The 14,966-nt window shown below is 35.9% G+C and overlaps 1 protein-coding gene across 1 annotated transcript; it reads right to left on the reverse strand.

Annotated features, from left to right (window-relative positions):
* Positions 1-4,743: 4,743 nt before the first annotated feature.
* Positions 4,744-12,908, reverse strand: LOC121371452 (homeobox protein SIX6-like). Its single transcript, XM_041497344.1, has 2 exons — positions 11,983-12,908; positions 4,744-5,352 (listed from the first exon to the last, which is right to left on the reverse strand). Exons 1-2 carry the CDS (start codon positions 12,600-12,602, stop codon positions 5,070-5,072), a joined length of 903 nt encoding a protein of 300 aa, XP_041353278.1. The 5' UTR covers positions 12,603-12,908; the 3' UTR covers positions 4,744-5,069.
* Positions 12,909-14,966: the final 2,058 nt, after the last annotated feature.

Raw genomic sequence — 14,966 nt, forward strand, 5'->3', positions numbered from 1 at the left:
AATAACTGTAACCGTCTATTTATTGATCGGTAATTATTGGAAATGATTATCTGAAATTACCTCCCTTAACCGACTGGTATCCAAACGTTAGACTATTATTTGTATTCACATTTTCGGAATCCCTTTTCGCAAATTGGTATAGCAGGTCCCAGACATGCATTCTTGCAATTTTAGCGCGTATATTTGGATGTATGAGGGTTGGGGTTTTTTGTTTGTTTGTTGTTGTTGTTGTTTTTTGTTGTTTTTTTTGTTTTGTTTTTTTGGGGGGGGGTGTTTGTTTTCCGGGTGTTTTAAAAAAAAAAAGGAATACCCTAAGATAGCACCTGCAAAAAGAGGGGTATGTTGTGGGTGTGGTTGTGGGAAGTGGGGTTTTTTTCTTCTCAGGTTTTTTTTTTTTTTCAAGTCCACATTCATAAATTGTAATAGATTATTAATTGTTGTCCAAAGGATTTGTACATGTTTATATGCAGTTAAGCTTATAGATGGCAGTATATCAAATAGCTTCTGACGGGGTCAAAGTTCAAAGTGCGTCTAACTTTAACTAGAGTGACATATGTGAGGTGACTTGTTGTCATAAGATACTTCTTTTCGTTTGGTCAGTAAATTTCTGTGCTTCAATTTACCCCAGTAGCAGTGTCAGGTTTTTTAAAAAGTTTAACGACATCAGTAGAGCACATTGATTTATTAATCATCAGCTACTGTATGTCAAACATCTTAGATAGAAAACCCGCTGCATTGTTTCATTTGAAGCAGGGATACACCATCCTACATATAGGATAGCACATACCACGACCTTTGATATACCAGTCGTAGTGCACTGGCTGGAAATATAATTAGCTTAATGGGCCCACAGACTGGGATCGATCCTAGACCGACCGCGCCTCAGGAGAGCTCCTTACCAGTGGCCTACGTTCCGCCCCTATATCAATGTAAGGTGCTAATGTACTTGAAATATGTGCATGGCGCTACTAAAATTAAGAGGATGATTTTTGTGTAGAACCAGGATATAATCAAGATGTTTAATTTTATACTCTATAATAGCACCATAGACCCACTATTTACTTTTATCTATTATTCTGTGGTGTTTGTATATTGATTGAAACATCGCAGGTAGCAGCTCCAGTCACATATGTTACTATGTGATTTACCTTTGTGACATATACACCCTTCAGGCATGTTAATCCCAGGCTCAGCATCAGATATTGCGAGGTATTAAGTCCGGGTCGGAATATTTGTTCGGTAACACACCGTTATTAACATCGTGCAGAAAGTTTGTTTTGTTTAACGACACAACTGGAGCACATTGGTTTATTAATCATGGGATTCAAACATTTGCTCACGGTGGATAATGTCACGGGTCGACTAAAAAAAAGATACGTTTTCGAACATCTGGCGTCTGTGGTGTTACGATGTCGATCAAATCATAATTATGCAGTCACAGTTGCTGATAGCGTTTAGACTCATTTTTTTGTTGCCTTTTCCCATTTTAATAATGATAATTGTGGCGGTTCGGGATTTTGAAAAACAAAATGGTGAGGAAGGTGGTGTTTGTTTCATTTGTTTAGGTTATTGTTTGTTGGGTTGGGGTTGTTTTGTTGGGGGTTTTTTTTGGGGGGGGTGTTTTGTTTTGTTTCTTCAGACTAATATTGATTGGTTGGGATTTAGGCGATTTTGTTGTATGTCGGATTTTTTGTTGTTATTTTTTATGGGGTTTTGTTGCTGCTGTTGTTGTTTTTTTGGTGGGTTGGGGGGGGGGGTTGTGTCTTTCGTTCTGTTTTCAGACTAATATTGTTATTATCTATACTTTTTTTTAACTACTTCTATTCTGAAGTATGTGTAATGATTGTGTATGAGATTATAAAATACAGATAGAAAGTACTCTGAACGGCAAAAATTGTTACAGTAATTAAAAGTCGTACCTCAAATGGAACTTTTGACAAGATCAAAATCTATCAATCCCAGCGTTCATTGCCGATTCATTGTCAATCAGAGATTCAAACATCGCCACTCGAAGTTCTGTTCTTGGTTGAGTTGCGGGGAGGGGGAGGGTGTTTTGTGTTTTTGTGGGTTTTATTGTTTGTATGTTTATATCAATCCGTTTAAAAGTGTATATAATATATCACACAACAGTGTAGTCTATGTTACACAAACGATAGTCATGTCCCACACTGTAGATCGGAGGTACCCAACCGTGGGGGTTTTCATGGGGGATGAAGCCTGAATTCCTAAACATATTAATTGCTGTACATAATCTGAAGATCGAACCATGTTTGTAAAACCCATTGAATTATTTTTTCTATTATTATCATTCCCATAGGTGCTCCAAACCCGTTGTATATGTCTTCATATCTGAGTAAAAATGCATATACGAAACATCTTACTTTTAGCGGGAATGAATGGCCTACATCGCGAAGGTAGGTTTCTTCTCTCACTCTATCATGTCGATGACTGACAACCAGAACTGGTTCAGTTTGTAGATAGTGGGGTAGTCCACTATTTCACACTCTTATGGTTTTCTTTAAATGTAGCTTGGGTTGGGTTGGGGTGTACACATTTAAAACAAGAACTCAGTTGAATAGTATGATGTTTTGGTAATGAGTTTTAACGTGCTCTGTTATACTGACGAAACTGACGAAACAATAAAAGGGTAGTATTATAAGTTGCAATGTGTTATATGGAGGCAGGGGAGGGTCTCTGTATGTCCGTCCGTCCGTCCGTCCCTCCCTCCCTCCCTCCCTATCTCCCTCCCTCCCTCCCTCCCTCCCTCCTCTCTCTCTCTCTCTCTCTCTCTCTCTCTCTCTCTCTCTCTCTCTCTCTCTCTCTCTCTCTTTCTCTCTCTCAATATCAGTATATGTGTGAATTTGCAGGCATGGACGGCCATCCAAGGCAACCAATATTATGGTGGTAAAATCTAGCTTCATAAAACTGGGTACCAACTCTTTCAACTGACCACAAAATGTAATTCATTTTAATAAGTAACCCATTTTACACGACTGTTGAGATGTTTGTTACATGTAGTCGTATTATGATTATCTATCTATCATGTTACAGACAAAATGTTTTCTTGTCTAGCAGAATGGTACGACGTAAAGAAATTATTTGTTTTGTAATCATATCACTATTTTGTCCCAATGTTGCACATGTTTATATTTTTATAAAACGATTTTGAATACGGAAACGTTTCATAGTTTTAATCTTTACAAATTTGTTTATTGTATGCCATGACGTTTCCATATTTAAAAAAAAAACCTGTTGAATTTTCTTACACACACACACACACATATATATTTATGATATTAAAAGGTGATTTGCAACATATATTGGTGATTGATTTCAAGACTTGGCTCTTCGACGGTGATGGCCTAAACTAAATTGAACACTACATACTAGCAATACTAGCATACCGGTCATTATTGGCGATGCAGAATCGTGACAGCTTCGTCTGGTTGAAAAGATTTTTTTTTTTTTGCATCTGTTTATTGAGGACAGGTAAGAAATAGAACATTACAATCGTGTCAGTTAATGTTCCAACCAGTGCTTCACAACTGGTGTGACAAAGGCTGCGGTATGTAATATCCTGTTTGTGAGATAGGGCATATAAAAGATTGCTTGTAGCTAATTAATCGAAAAGAGTAGCCCGTGGATTGGCGACAGCGGGTTCCTCTCTAATTATCTCCGTGGTCCTTACACATATGTCTGATACCACATAACCGTAATTATAATGTGTTGAGCGTCGTTAAATAATATTAATAATAGTACTACTACTACTACAACTACTACTACTACTACTACTAATAATAATAATAATAATAATAATAATAATAATAGTACTACTACTACAACTACTACTACTACTACTAATAATAATAATAATAATAATAATAATAATAATAATAGTACTACTACTACTACAACTACTACTACTACTACTACTACTGATAATAATAATAATAATAATAATAATAATAATACAACTACTACTACTACTACTACTACTACTACTACTACTACTACTAATAATAATAATAATAATAATAATAATAATACAACTACTACTACAACTACTACTACTACTACTAATAATAATAATAATAATAATAATAATAATAATACAACTACTACTACTACTACTACTACTACTACTACTAATAATAATAATAATAGTACTACTGCTAAACTACTACTACAACTACTACTACTACTACTGCTACTACTACTAATAATAATAATAATAATCGTGTTCGTTAAATACCATTTTCTTATAATTCATTATTTAAAAAACGTATCCAATTGGCTTTCCATCAGCGGATACCGTTTTTAACGTGTATGTATCCATTTTGTGGGGCGGGACGTGGCCCAGTGGTAAAGCGCTCGCTTGATGCGCCGTCGATCTAGGCTCGATTTCCGTCGGTGAGCCCACTGGGCTATTTCTCGTTCCAGCCAGTGCACCACGACTGATATATCAAAGGCCGTGGTATATGTTACCTTGTCTGTGGGATGCGCATATAAAAGATCCGTGGGAAAATGTTGCGGGTTTTTCTCTAAGACAGAATGACCAAATGTTTGACATCCAATAGTCAATGATTAATAAATCAATGTGCTTTAGTGGTGTCGTTAAACAAAATAAACTTGTTTCTACTGATGTTATATTCTATATAGCTAATAAGGATAATTTTAAATCTATTTTTTATATTCTTCTTTTTTATCTTAAGCTAAGAAAAAAATAAAAGAACCACTTTAACGAAAAAAACAATTTTGTATTTCACACAGAAATAACAAATAACATTATTCACGTGCTGGTGCACGCGAAATGCAGAATACAATAAATGGACTGGTTGATTATTTTGCTACGCTCCTAACTCATTCGGAACAGCTCGGTCAATTTCGGATTCTCAATCGTGGAATCGGCCAAGGAGTTCCGAATGGCTCCTAACTGTCAACATGCATTACAACAAAACACTTGAGTTGTGCTCGTCATGAAATGTTTGTAGTAAGACACCAACATCACGACACTTGAGATTCACGTCACAGTTTTAAAAACGTTTTCACAGAAAACACACGGACATATTTCATGTTTCGTACGGCCTATATTTGTTTGACAAGTCTAGCGTTCCCGAACTATCCGCTGGGTGTTCGGGGACGTCGTTACGCGGCTCCGTGGCTCTCGGTGACGTCGAACTGGTATTACTGCGCGCATCAAACATGTCGTCGTCATCGTCTGACTCTGAGAAGGAGTCGGTGTTGATGGCGGCGGAGTCGTGGGTCATGTAGTGGTCTTTAGACGTGCTCTCGTCTGGGCTGTGCAGGGATTCGGATCCACGCTTCTGGTCGTCTGGATTCTTTCGATGTAACCTGAAAGGCATGGAAGAAAACATATATATTTTTAAGTACTCGTGAATGCATTTTTTATTTTTTTATTTTATTATTATGATAAAGTTAAAATTTGTTTTGTTTAACGACACCACTAGAGCACATTTATTCATTAATCACTGGTTAATGGATGTCAAACATTTGGTAATTTTGGCATATAGTCTTAGAGAGGAAACCTGGTTCATGTTTCTATTAGTAGCAAGGGATCTTTTATATGCGCCATCCCATAGACATGATAGCATATACTACGGCCTTTGATATACCAGTCGTGGTGCACTGGCTCGAACGAGAAATAGCCTAATGGGCACACAGACTGGAATCGATCCCAGACCGACAGCGCATTAGGCGAGCACTTTACCACTGGGCTACGTCCCGCCCCTTTTTGTTTTATTATGAAGACAGTAGGACAAAGGTAGTTTTAAACATATATAAAAACATGTATTAAAGAAATCAGAGCTTATGGCATGGTACTAGATGATCTTAAGTTGTTGTTGTTGTTGTTGTTGTTGTTGTTGTTGTTATTACTGCTGTTGTTGTTGAGAAGTCTTGCGTTCGGAAAATATTCTCTTTGGTGGGGTTTTTGGGTGGAGATGGGGGGGGGGGGGGTCTGAAAGTAATAATAATTATTAGTTATAATAATTAACATTTAAACACCGGATAGTGAGACAAACTAAACTGGTTAAATGCAAATGTATTCAATGGCATGAACCTATAATTTATATTACATGTAATTAATCTTTGGACTCGTATAGTTCAGTGTTTTCATGTTTACTTTCACTTTAACTTGCTAATCTGAGTACTCTTACAACTCGATGTTCGTCGTATTAGTTGTTAGCCTGAGCGCACCAATCTAAGGTCGAGTTGGCCAGCACTTCGTCGTGACAGTTGATAGTCTTAACCTGGCACATACAAATTATGTTGAAAATGTAATTTAAAATTTAAGTTTTTTTAAATGTGGAGTCAATCCCCCAGTCCTTTAAACCCACCCCAGCTGCATTGCCTTACCCGTTCACCTACCACCCTATTACACTAACAGCCTATTTCGAAAGCTTTGCAGCATTGCTTAATTATTTTATATGCTACTTTAATATTTTGGACACGTCTATTTAGAGATTGTTACCCATGAAATTCTAAAAGTATACGCAGTCTACTGTCACCTCTTCAAGGGCGGCATTAGTAAAAAATAAAATCTGCAAACAATTTTGCCGTTTCGGGCAAAACTAGAGAGTAGTCGTAGGAACTTCAAATTACTAGTTTTTTTAAAGGTTAGGTTTTGTTTTGTTTTTGTTTTTTGCTGTTGTTAGGGGCTTTTTTTGCTGGGTTGTTTTGTTTTGTTTGTTTGGGGGGATTGTTTCTTCTTTTTTTTTTTCTTCTTTTTTTGTGGGGGTGTTTCTGTGGTTATATTTTTTTTCTCTCTCTCTCTTTTGGGGGGGAGGGGGTGGGAGGGTCATTTTTAGATATCCTAGTACAATATCTGGTTTCATATTTAACATTTATTATGTTTGATTATATATTCAAATTCAGCAAATTTGTCCAGACGCTTCGGCAGTTATATAAATGAAGCTATTGTGGCCCGCCTCAAGACGAATGGCTTGGAATGAAAAATCAATGTCGTTCTAGTGTCAAGCACGCTCTGTGTGTATAAACTGCGTCGATGTGGCAATCACTTGTGTTAACTTGTGTATGCTAATTTCTCGTGTGGCCGAGAGGAACCGCTCTGAATAGCGTGGCAAATTTTCAACGATTTTACCTCAAGTAGAATATCAAAGTTCTCATTAACAAAAACGGTATTTACTCAGGGGACCATCTTGGGTCTGAGAATGTGTATCACTGGACTGCGATTAAGGTAAATGAATGAGGAATTGGACGCGTTTCATGCAAAATAAATATCGGAAATATCGCTATCTATTAGACTGTTTGCTCTGGTCGGGAGGCGGCAAGACGATGCCGTCTTGTGGATAATTTCGTCTGCTGATGGCGTGTTCAAAGCGTGACTGCGCGAGCGGTAAATTAGTTACAAATGATTAATCGGAGACTTGCATCAAGTCATTGAATTGAAATTTACTCTTGTTAGTGATACACACGAAGTGATCCGGAACCAAATGCTTAAAGCGAGAAAATATTGTACCTAATTTAACTTTTAAGAGAGAGTAATTCGTTAATATTGCAGTTTGAGATTATACAGTCTTTCTTCTCTGGTGAAATGGTTAATGTGGATGTTGCAAATTGTTCTCCTCGTGGTACAGATAGAGATTATTTCATTTTCTTTCCAGGTCAAGTCCATTCTGTGGTTCCGTCAGAAAAAAAGAACCATTTGTTTCACCACATTTAAAACTACGGTTATCTGGCGGCTAACATATCATTATTTCGACTTTTTAATTAATTTCAGTTTTGTCACTCGAGAATATTAAGCATTTATACAAATGTTAATAGCAAAATTGGTCAACTAATCTTTGATAACTGGATATTGATATACTAGTACTTTACACATCTAATCACCTACCCTCTACCCACCATTGCCACCTCAAAATGGATGGTAAGACATTTTGATTTAAGTACTCACTAAGTTACTTTTACTGTTAGGAGGTGATGAGGGAGTAGCAATTGTGTAACCTTTGAAAATAGCTTGACCTCGTCTTTTTGACGACGGTAATAGGGGTAGCTGCATATTGAGTCCGCCTGACTGGAATAGTTTGACGACGGTAATAGGGGTAGCTGCATATTGAGTCCGCCTGACTGGAATAGTTTGACGACGGTAATAGGGGTAGCTGCATATTGAGTCCGCCTGACTGGAATAGTTTGCTTTTACTTTCATGGTTTATTGAGGACGGTATAACTAGCGAGCGATGGGGGGGGGGGGGGGGGGGGGGCAGCTGTCCTCCAGAAAATTACACTTGGACAAAGAAAAATAGTTAAATCTCAGTTACCAATAGCATCGTAATGTCTGTATAAAGTACAAAGCTGTAATATAGGACTGAATATCAGCAATGTGAGATGTAACGTCAGTAACACGGTTAACTTCCTAACACAATGGATGAGAACTTGTGTTGCAGTCACTCTCTCCTGTTAGTGTTGGTGTGGTCCATTATTTCGTTCCATTGGTATACCACAAAGTGCTATTTTCTGTTTAGAGGTGCGCTTTGGATTGGATTAGAAATAATTTATCCTGCACGTTCAGAGCACGCTGTGATAGTGCACGCCTGTCTTGGGTTCAGGTTCTGACGTGTGCCAATCCATTCGTTCAAGTCAGGAAGAATGCGCCCTTTTGTTTATCGGAGATCAATGCTATATTACAGTTCCCTGATTCTTTATTGCTTCTCCTTCTCTATTAGTTTAGTCTTGGTACGACCCTGTATATTATTTGTTTCAATATTATATGACACTATATCCTTAACTTAAAGATTTCTTTCATAGCTTGAACTTTGCGGGCAATTAACCACAAGAGCATTTATTACAACTGTTAACAAAACTTTATGTCTTTTTTTAATTGTTTAGAAGTTCCATGGCAAAAACGACAAATAGTATTTAAATTATTTAGCATTTATATACACAGAAATGTGTTTACAGTTATTTACAATTCTGTTTTTCTTCTTTGCAACAGACGTTTGTATGAGCAAGTAACAAAACAATTACAATGATTACCGGTAAAATGATGATCTGTGTATTAAAATTTCATCTTCATGGCATTAGTTAGCAGATGTGAAGCGCAGTATTTCACACTATGGGTGTTTAATCCAAGAAAGAAAGCCATCAAATATTTAAATGGTTGTCGTCACAAAAATCAAAGGTATCGTTTATGGTTAATGTCATCAGTTCGACCTGGGAATTAAGCACTATAGTGAATAAAAAACAAAATACACATTGTTACCCAAGGGGATTCAATTCCTGAAGAGAAATGTGTTGTCAAACGAAGCAAAGCCAACTTGAGATGTGTACCAGTTGATCCGTGTTCGATAGGCGTCGGTGGAGCAGAGGTCAAAGTTAAAGTTTGTTTTGTTTAATGTCACCACTAGAACACATTGATTATATACTGCTGGAAAGAAATAAGGGATCACGCCAACACTAACCGGAACGAGTTACTTCAACCAAAACCCTCGTCCACAGTGTCAGGAAGTTAACTGTGTTATTGTCATTCAGTCTCATATTACTGATATTCAGTCCCGCGTCACATCTTTGTACGTTATACAGACATTACGACGCTAACAGTGACTAAAATGTGATCTACAATACCAAGTGTTCCCTCATTTCTATCTGTCACTCAGTAAAGATATAAGTAGTTAATCGCCCACTATTGTGTGGCAAACAGTTGGTGATGTCGACACGTAGTCTTCAGAGGAAGCCCGCTACATTTGTTTATATTAGCAGCACTTTCCCACAAACAGGAGAGCACATACCACGGCTTTTGATATACCAGTCGTGGGGTACTGGTTGGGACGAAAACAAAAGCAATCAAATAATGGGTCCACCGAGGAGACTGGTTCTTATGACCCAACGCTCTAACCCCTGAGCTAAATTCCACCCCTTAGGCTGGGTATCAACTTAACTAAAAATGTGCTCACCAACTATTTAATTAAAACTAAAATGTACTCGACTTGAGGAATTCTCGAATTAAATAACATCAGAATCTGATAACGTTTGGAATAAAGGAACCCGACCCTACCTAAAAAAGGGCAGACATTTAATTTCGATGTTTTGTATGTGTAATAATGTTTGTAGTAATAACCCTTATTTTTTAACAAAGATGTGATTATAAATCGAATACTAGTTGTGTTATTTGTATGTTTGTAAGCAGATAGGATCATCGGGTTTTTCCAGACTTTATTTTAAAAAATTGAATATCCAAATAAAACTACAGAGTATTCTAAATGATCACTTGCATTTATGAATTGAATGTGATAATTTTTGACGTTAATGCAAGTATGAACCACAGAATCGCTTCACACATTGTATGAACGACGTATAAATTTTAAGAGGTTAAAAACTATCAGCGTTTCTTTTGTTGTTCAATTTAAATACAATCTAAAATGTAGGTTTTGATGCAAAGTAAAGAAGAAAAAACCCGTAATAGTTCAGATACAATTTTCCCAACTCAGAAACTATGTAAATATCTATATGCATGCAGTTTGCATGTAATACGTCTCTTGTTTCAGTTAAGTTTTATTGTTAAACATACGTACGCGTAAGGAAGTACTAATTTAAAAAAAAAGGCTTTAAGAACGATCTTAACTCTGATTATAATACAAGACGAAAAACAAAACAAAAGCCTCTCAGCACTAAATTAATTAATTGCCATAGTTGTTATAACAGATTATTTAAACAGAAATAGATATAAATGAAATACAATGTAATAAACAAAAAATGGCAAAAATAATAATAATAAATGTAAATAAATGTAGAACACCATAAATTTTTTAAATTTAAAAAGTATTTGTGTTTAAATGTTTGGGTTTTTTCTTCTTTCTTTTTTTTTGTTTTTTGGGGGGTTTTTTTGTTACCTTATTTATTTATTTATTTTGTATCATAAATTTGTATGTTGGTATTGTGTGTGCGGGTTGTTTATTTTATTTTTTGGGAGAGGTTGTTATTGTTTTTGTTTGTTTTTGTTTTTGTTTTTGTTTTTATTTTTGTCTTTGCTTTTATTTTATTTTATTTTATTTTATTTTTATTTTTGCTTTAGTTTTTGTTTTGTTTGTTGTTGTTTTTTGTTTGGAATTTTTTGGTGTTTCTTTTGTGTTTAATATGGCTGCAATGATCCCTACATTTATAATGTCAAGGCTGGGGCTTTGAAATCATAATACTATCACACAATATATATATATATATATATATATATATATATAAATTATATTCAACAAAATCAATAGTTAATACAAACAGATGAACAGATAGTACAAACATACATACATAATTATTATTATTACTATTGTTATTTTAAATGGATCCGTAACATGTGTTCAAGTGTTGTTATAGGTCGTATTAATAAACTATATTTTCCAAATCTATCTACGGTTAATTAATGGTATTATATACAAAACACATCCCGTTTCGTCATGTGTTTTAATGGTTTTTCGTAACTTCGACCAGGATATAATTTTCTCTGTGTATTAAAGTAACAGATGTTAATTACTATTAACACTATCCTGCGGCTAACACACCAATGATATCGTTAATGGATCATAACTGATAAAAACGCCATTATAGTGGCCGTGTAATGCACGTTTTATGGCATATAATGAAGGATATTAATTCTTCCATTGTATGTACACAAATAAAATGTTGTTTAGATACCGTGTAATATAATTTTTTATGTTGAAAAGAAGACATAATGTAAATAAGTTTAGTATACTTATAGTGAAATCTATGACTCGATTGACATTTTAATAGATGCATCCATAGTTCTTTATACTAAATTATTATTATTATTATTATTATTATTATTATTATTATTATTTACATGTTCCAGTAAACGTAATAAAATAAATTGTTTTTAAAATCATTAAAAACAACTGCAATCTTAACGAAACAAATTATAAAAGAAAGAAAATCGCCAAAAATGGAAAAATGACCATTTTTCATAAAATCGTATCGTATGGCCAATAATTCAAACTATACCTATTTTTTGCGGCAGCGGCTCTGTCTCTCTGCCGGCGGTTCTTGAACCAGTTCCCAACTTGTGTCGGCGTTAGACCGGTGGCCTCGGCAAGTTCGCGTTTCTTACTGGGATTCGGGTACGGGTCTTGGAGATACCATTCCCGGAGATGGTTCCTCGTTCTCTCCTTGAAACAGTGCGATTTTTGTTCTCCGTTCCAGATTGTTCTCGGCAGCGGATACTTCTTCCTCACCCTGTACTTGTCGACCGGACCCAGGGGTCTGCCCCTGATTTTCTCCGCTTCTTGGTAGCGCGCCTCCATCCATATCGCCTGGAGTTTCGGGTGAGATTCTCTGGAGAACTTTTGAGTCTCCAGGATGTGATACAGGTCCCTAAAGTTGCCCGAGTGGAAGGCAACAAGGGCTCGTGCCCTCAGTACCGATTGGTGTCTGTTCAGTGCGTCGCAGGTCGAAGGGTTGACCGGCAGTGACCACAAGAAACGACCGAGTCTCTCAACGTCGCCACTTTCCTCCAAAGTCTCGCAGACCTTTGCAACTTGATTTGGCGTAAAATGAAGCGTTGGTAGCGGAAACATTGCCGGGATCGGCGTCTCTCCAAATAGTCCTAATCCTAAACCAAACATGATGATTAAAATGTTATTCAGTAAAAATATTTTTCTTTTTATGTCTTTTCTTCTTCTTCTTCTTTTAAATCTACAAATACCAGTTTGCAAAGTCAACCGTTTAGTTTGAGTTAAGTTTCAGTTCTTGGATCTATTTTTCTATCCGAAAAGCGTCATGCGCAACCGTCTATTATTGATATGCTACATTTCATTCCCAATGAAATACACCCGTGCCATTACTGAAACACACGCACATGGACACAAAGCCAGAAGTGACAATAGGAGTGGTCCTAATCATCTAGTCTGTCACATTTCAACGCCGCCCGATGAGCCACTTTGTAGTGGCATTGAATAATGCAAAATTGGCTGCTAAACGATTGGGCGAAGACACACCTCCGTTTCCTTCTTGTGCCGAGGCGATGTCAATCATTCGTCTTCTCCCGCTTCAATCAAAACTGGTGGGAGGAGCTAGATGAAGATCAGCCCATGAGAGGCGTAAACTACCGCCAGTCGTGGATTCGTTTCTGCGACTCTTAAATTAATATACGGTTTTAACGTGACCGGTGTTTGGCTTCAACGAGCATAATATGATATTTTATTAATCTACTTTAATCAGTATGCGCTGGATTTGAATGCGAATACCGAAATAAGTGACTGTAATTTGTGTAGTTAATTATGCATGTCGTAATAGAACGCAATAAGGCGCATATATTATTCACCTAATGGCACCGTTCGATTGTTTCAAGAACGCTGCTAATATGTGAATTAAAATCTTTTTTGTCATAGTGAAATAAACTGCTGGTAAATTAAGACTGTTGTGTATAATCAAAGGATGTACGTGTTGACAGTTTCACGAGACTTAATATTAAATACAGCCGGAGACCATGACAGGTTTTTGCACATGATTTGAGGCGGATCTATGTATAATTCGTTGGGATTTCCCCCCGGAGGGAGTACAATACCCACCATTCATAACGTTTTGGGTTTCGAAGGATGCCCCTCTACCTTCCCATCCACAGCCACATCGATGAATATGAATTATTTATGCATGCTATTATAGCATTGTATTCTGGTATTAAATTATATTATAAATTCTAAAATTATTCATGCATGCAACAAATGTCATTCGTTAAGATAAAATAATATATACACAGAAAAAAAACCTCAAACAATAACAATAACAACAACAACAACAATAACACAAACAACAAAACCAAAAACAACAAAAAACAAACAAACAAAACAAAACAAAACAAAACAAAACAAAACCCACATACGCAAAACAAACAAACAAATCAATCAATTAATAAATCAATAAATAAATAACTAAACCTTCCATAGGAATGGAACCTATTTTCCCTCTCTCTCTCTCTCTCTCTCTCTCTCTCTCTCTCTCTCTCTCTCTCTCTCTCTCTCTCTCTCTCTCTCTCTCTCTCTCTCTCTCTCTCTAACTTTTTAAAACAAACTAATGTGGTATTATATACTTAAAAGTAATCAGATTCGATTCACCGCTGTTATATGCACACAATCGTTAGTGATATCCATGCAATTCATATCCAATTAACTCTGAAAAATAATAACTTGAATATAAATAATTTTGTACATATAATATTAAAAACTGAAAATATTTTCTCTGTTTTCTATCAATTTTGAGTTCTATGAATTACTAATGAATATTTCTTTGGCCCAATAATGCTTTTTATATTTCATGAATATATTAAAGTCTTTTTATTGTGTGTGTGTGATTGTGATCAGATAATTTTAATTGATTTTGGCATATTTTAGTTGCTGGAGAGAATCTTAACTCAGTAGTAACCTAGGTGCAGTACAATGTAAATCGGATGTAAATACAATTTATTTCCGATCGGGTTAGCACTGGACTTATTGCCGTATCTTTGGTGTACATTTTTGTTAGATGTTGACATAAATGAAATAAGTAACCGGGTCGTATATTCATCATATTAACAACTGTCCGTCAGTCTTTTGCATTGTCAGAGAATCAATTATGTTTCAAAACGAAACACATTAAATTATTGTGAAACAAAGAATATTGAAACAAAAAATAAACTGTTGTTAAATATTCATTTATTTTAGTGTTGTTAGTACCGTGCACGATGTGCTGTTACCTATTTATGTGTCGAGATGTGCCCTGTGGTAATAACACTTTCTAGAGTTAAATATGTGTTATGTTTTAAACTAGTGGTTGATAACATTTTTGTTTCATTATTTTCAGATGGGCCGTTCACAAAGAATAACATGTTGACGAGCGTACAAACCATAGCCCTACTCGTTTTGGTACCTTTTACTCCTCATAAAAGCTTGCGTGGAAAATGTTGATTTTGTTAGGAATATTATTATAAACAATTTTGTTTGTTTCAAAAGCTG

This window comes from Gigantopelta aegis, chromosome 4 (assembly GCF_016097555.1).
Source record: "Gigantopelta aegis isolate Gae_Host chromosome 4, Gae_host_genome, whole genome shotgun sequence".
Taxonomy (NCBI): Eukaryota; Metazoa; Mollusca; class Gastropoda; order Neomphalida; family Peltospiridae; genus Gigantopelta; species Gigantopelta aegis.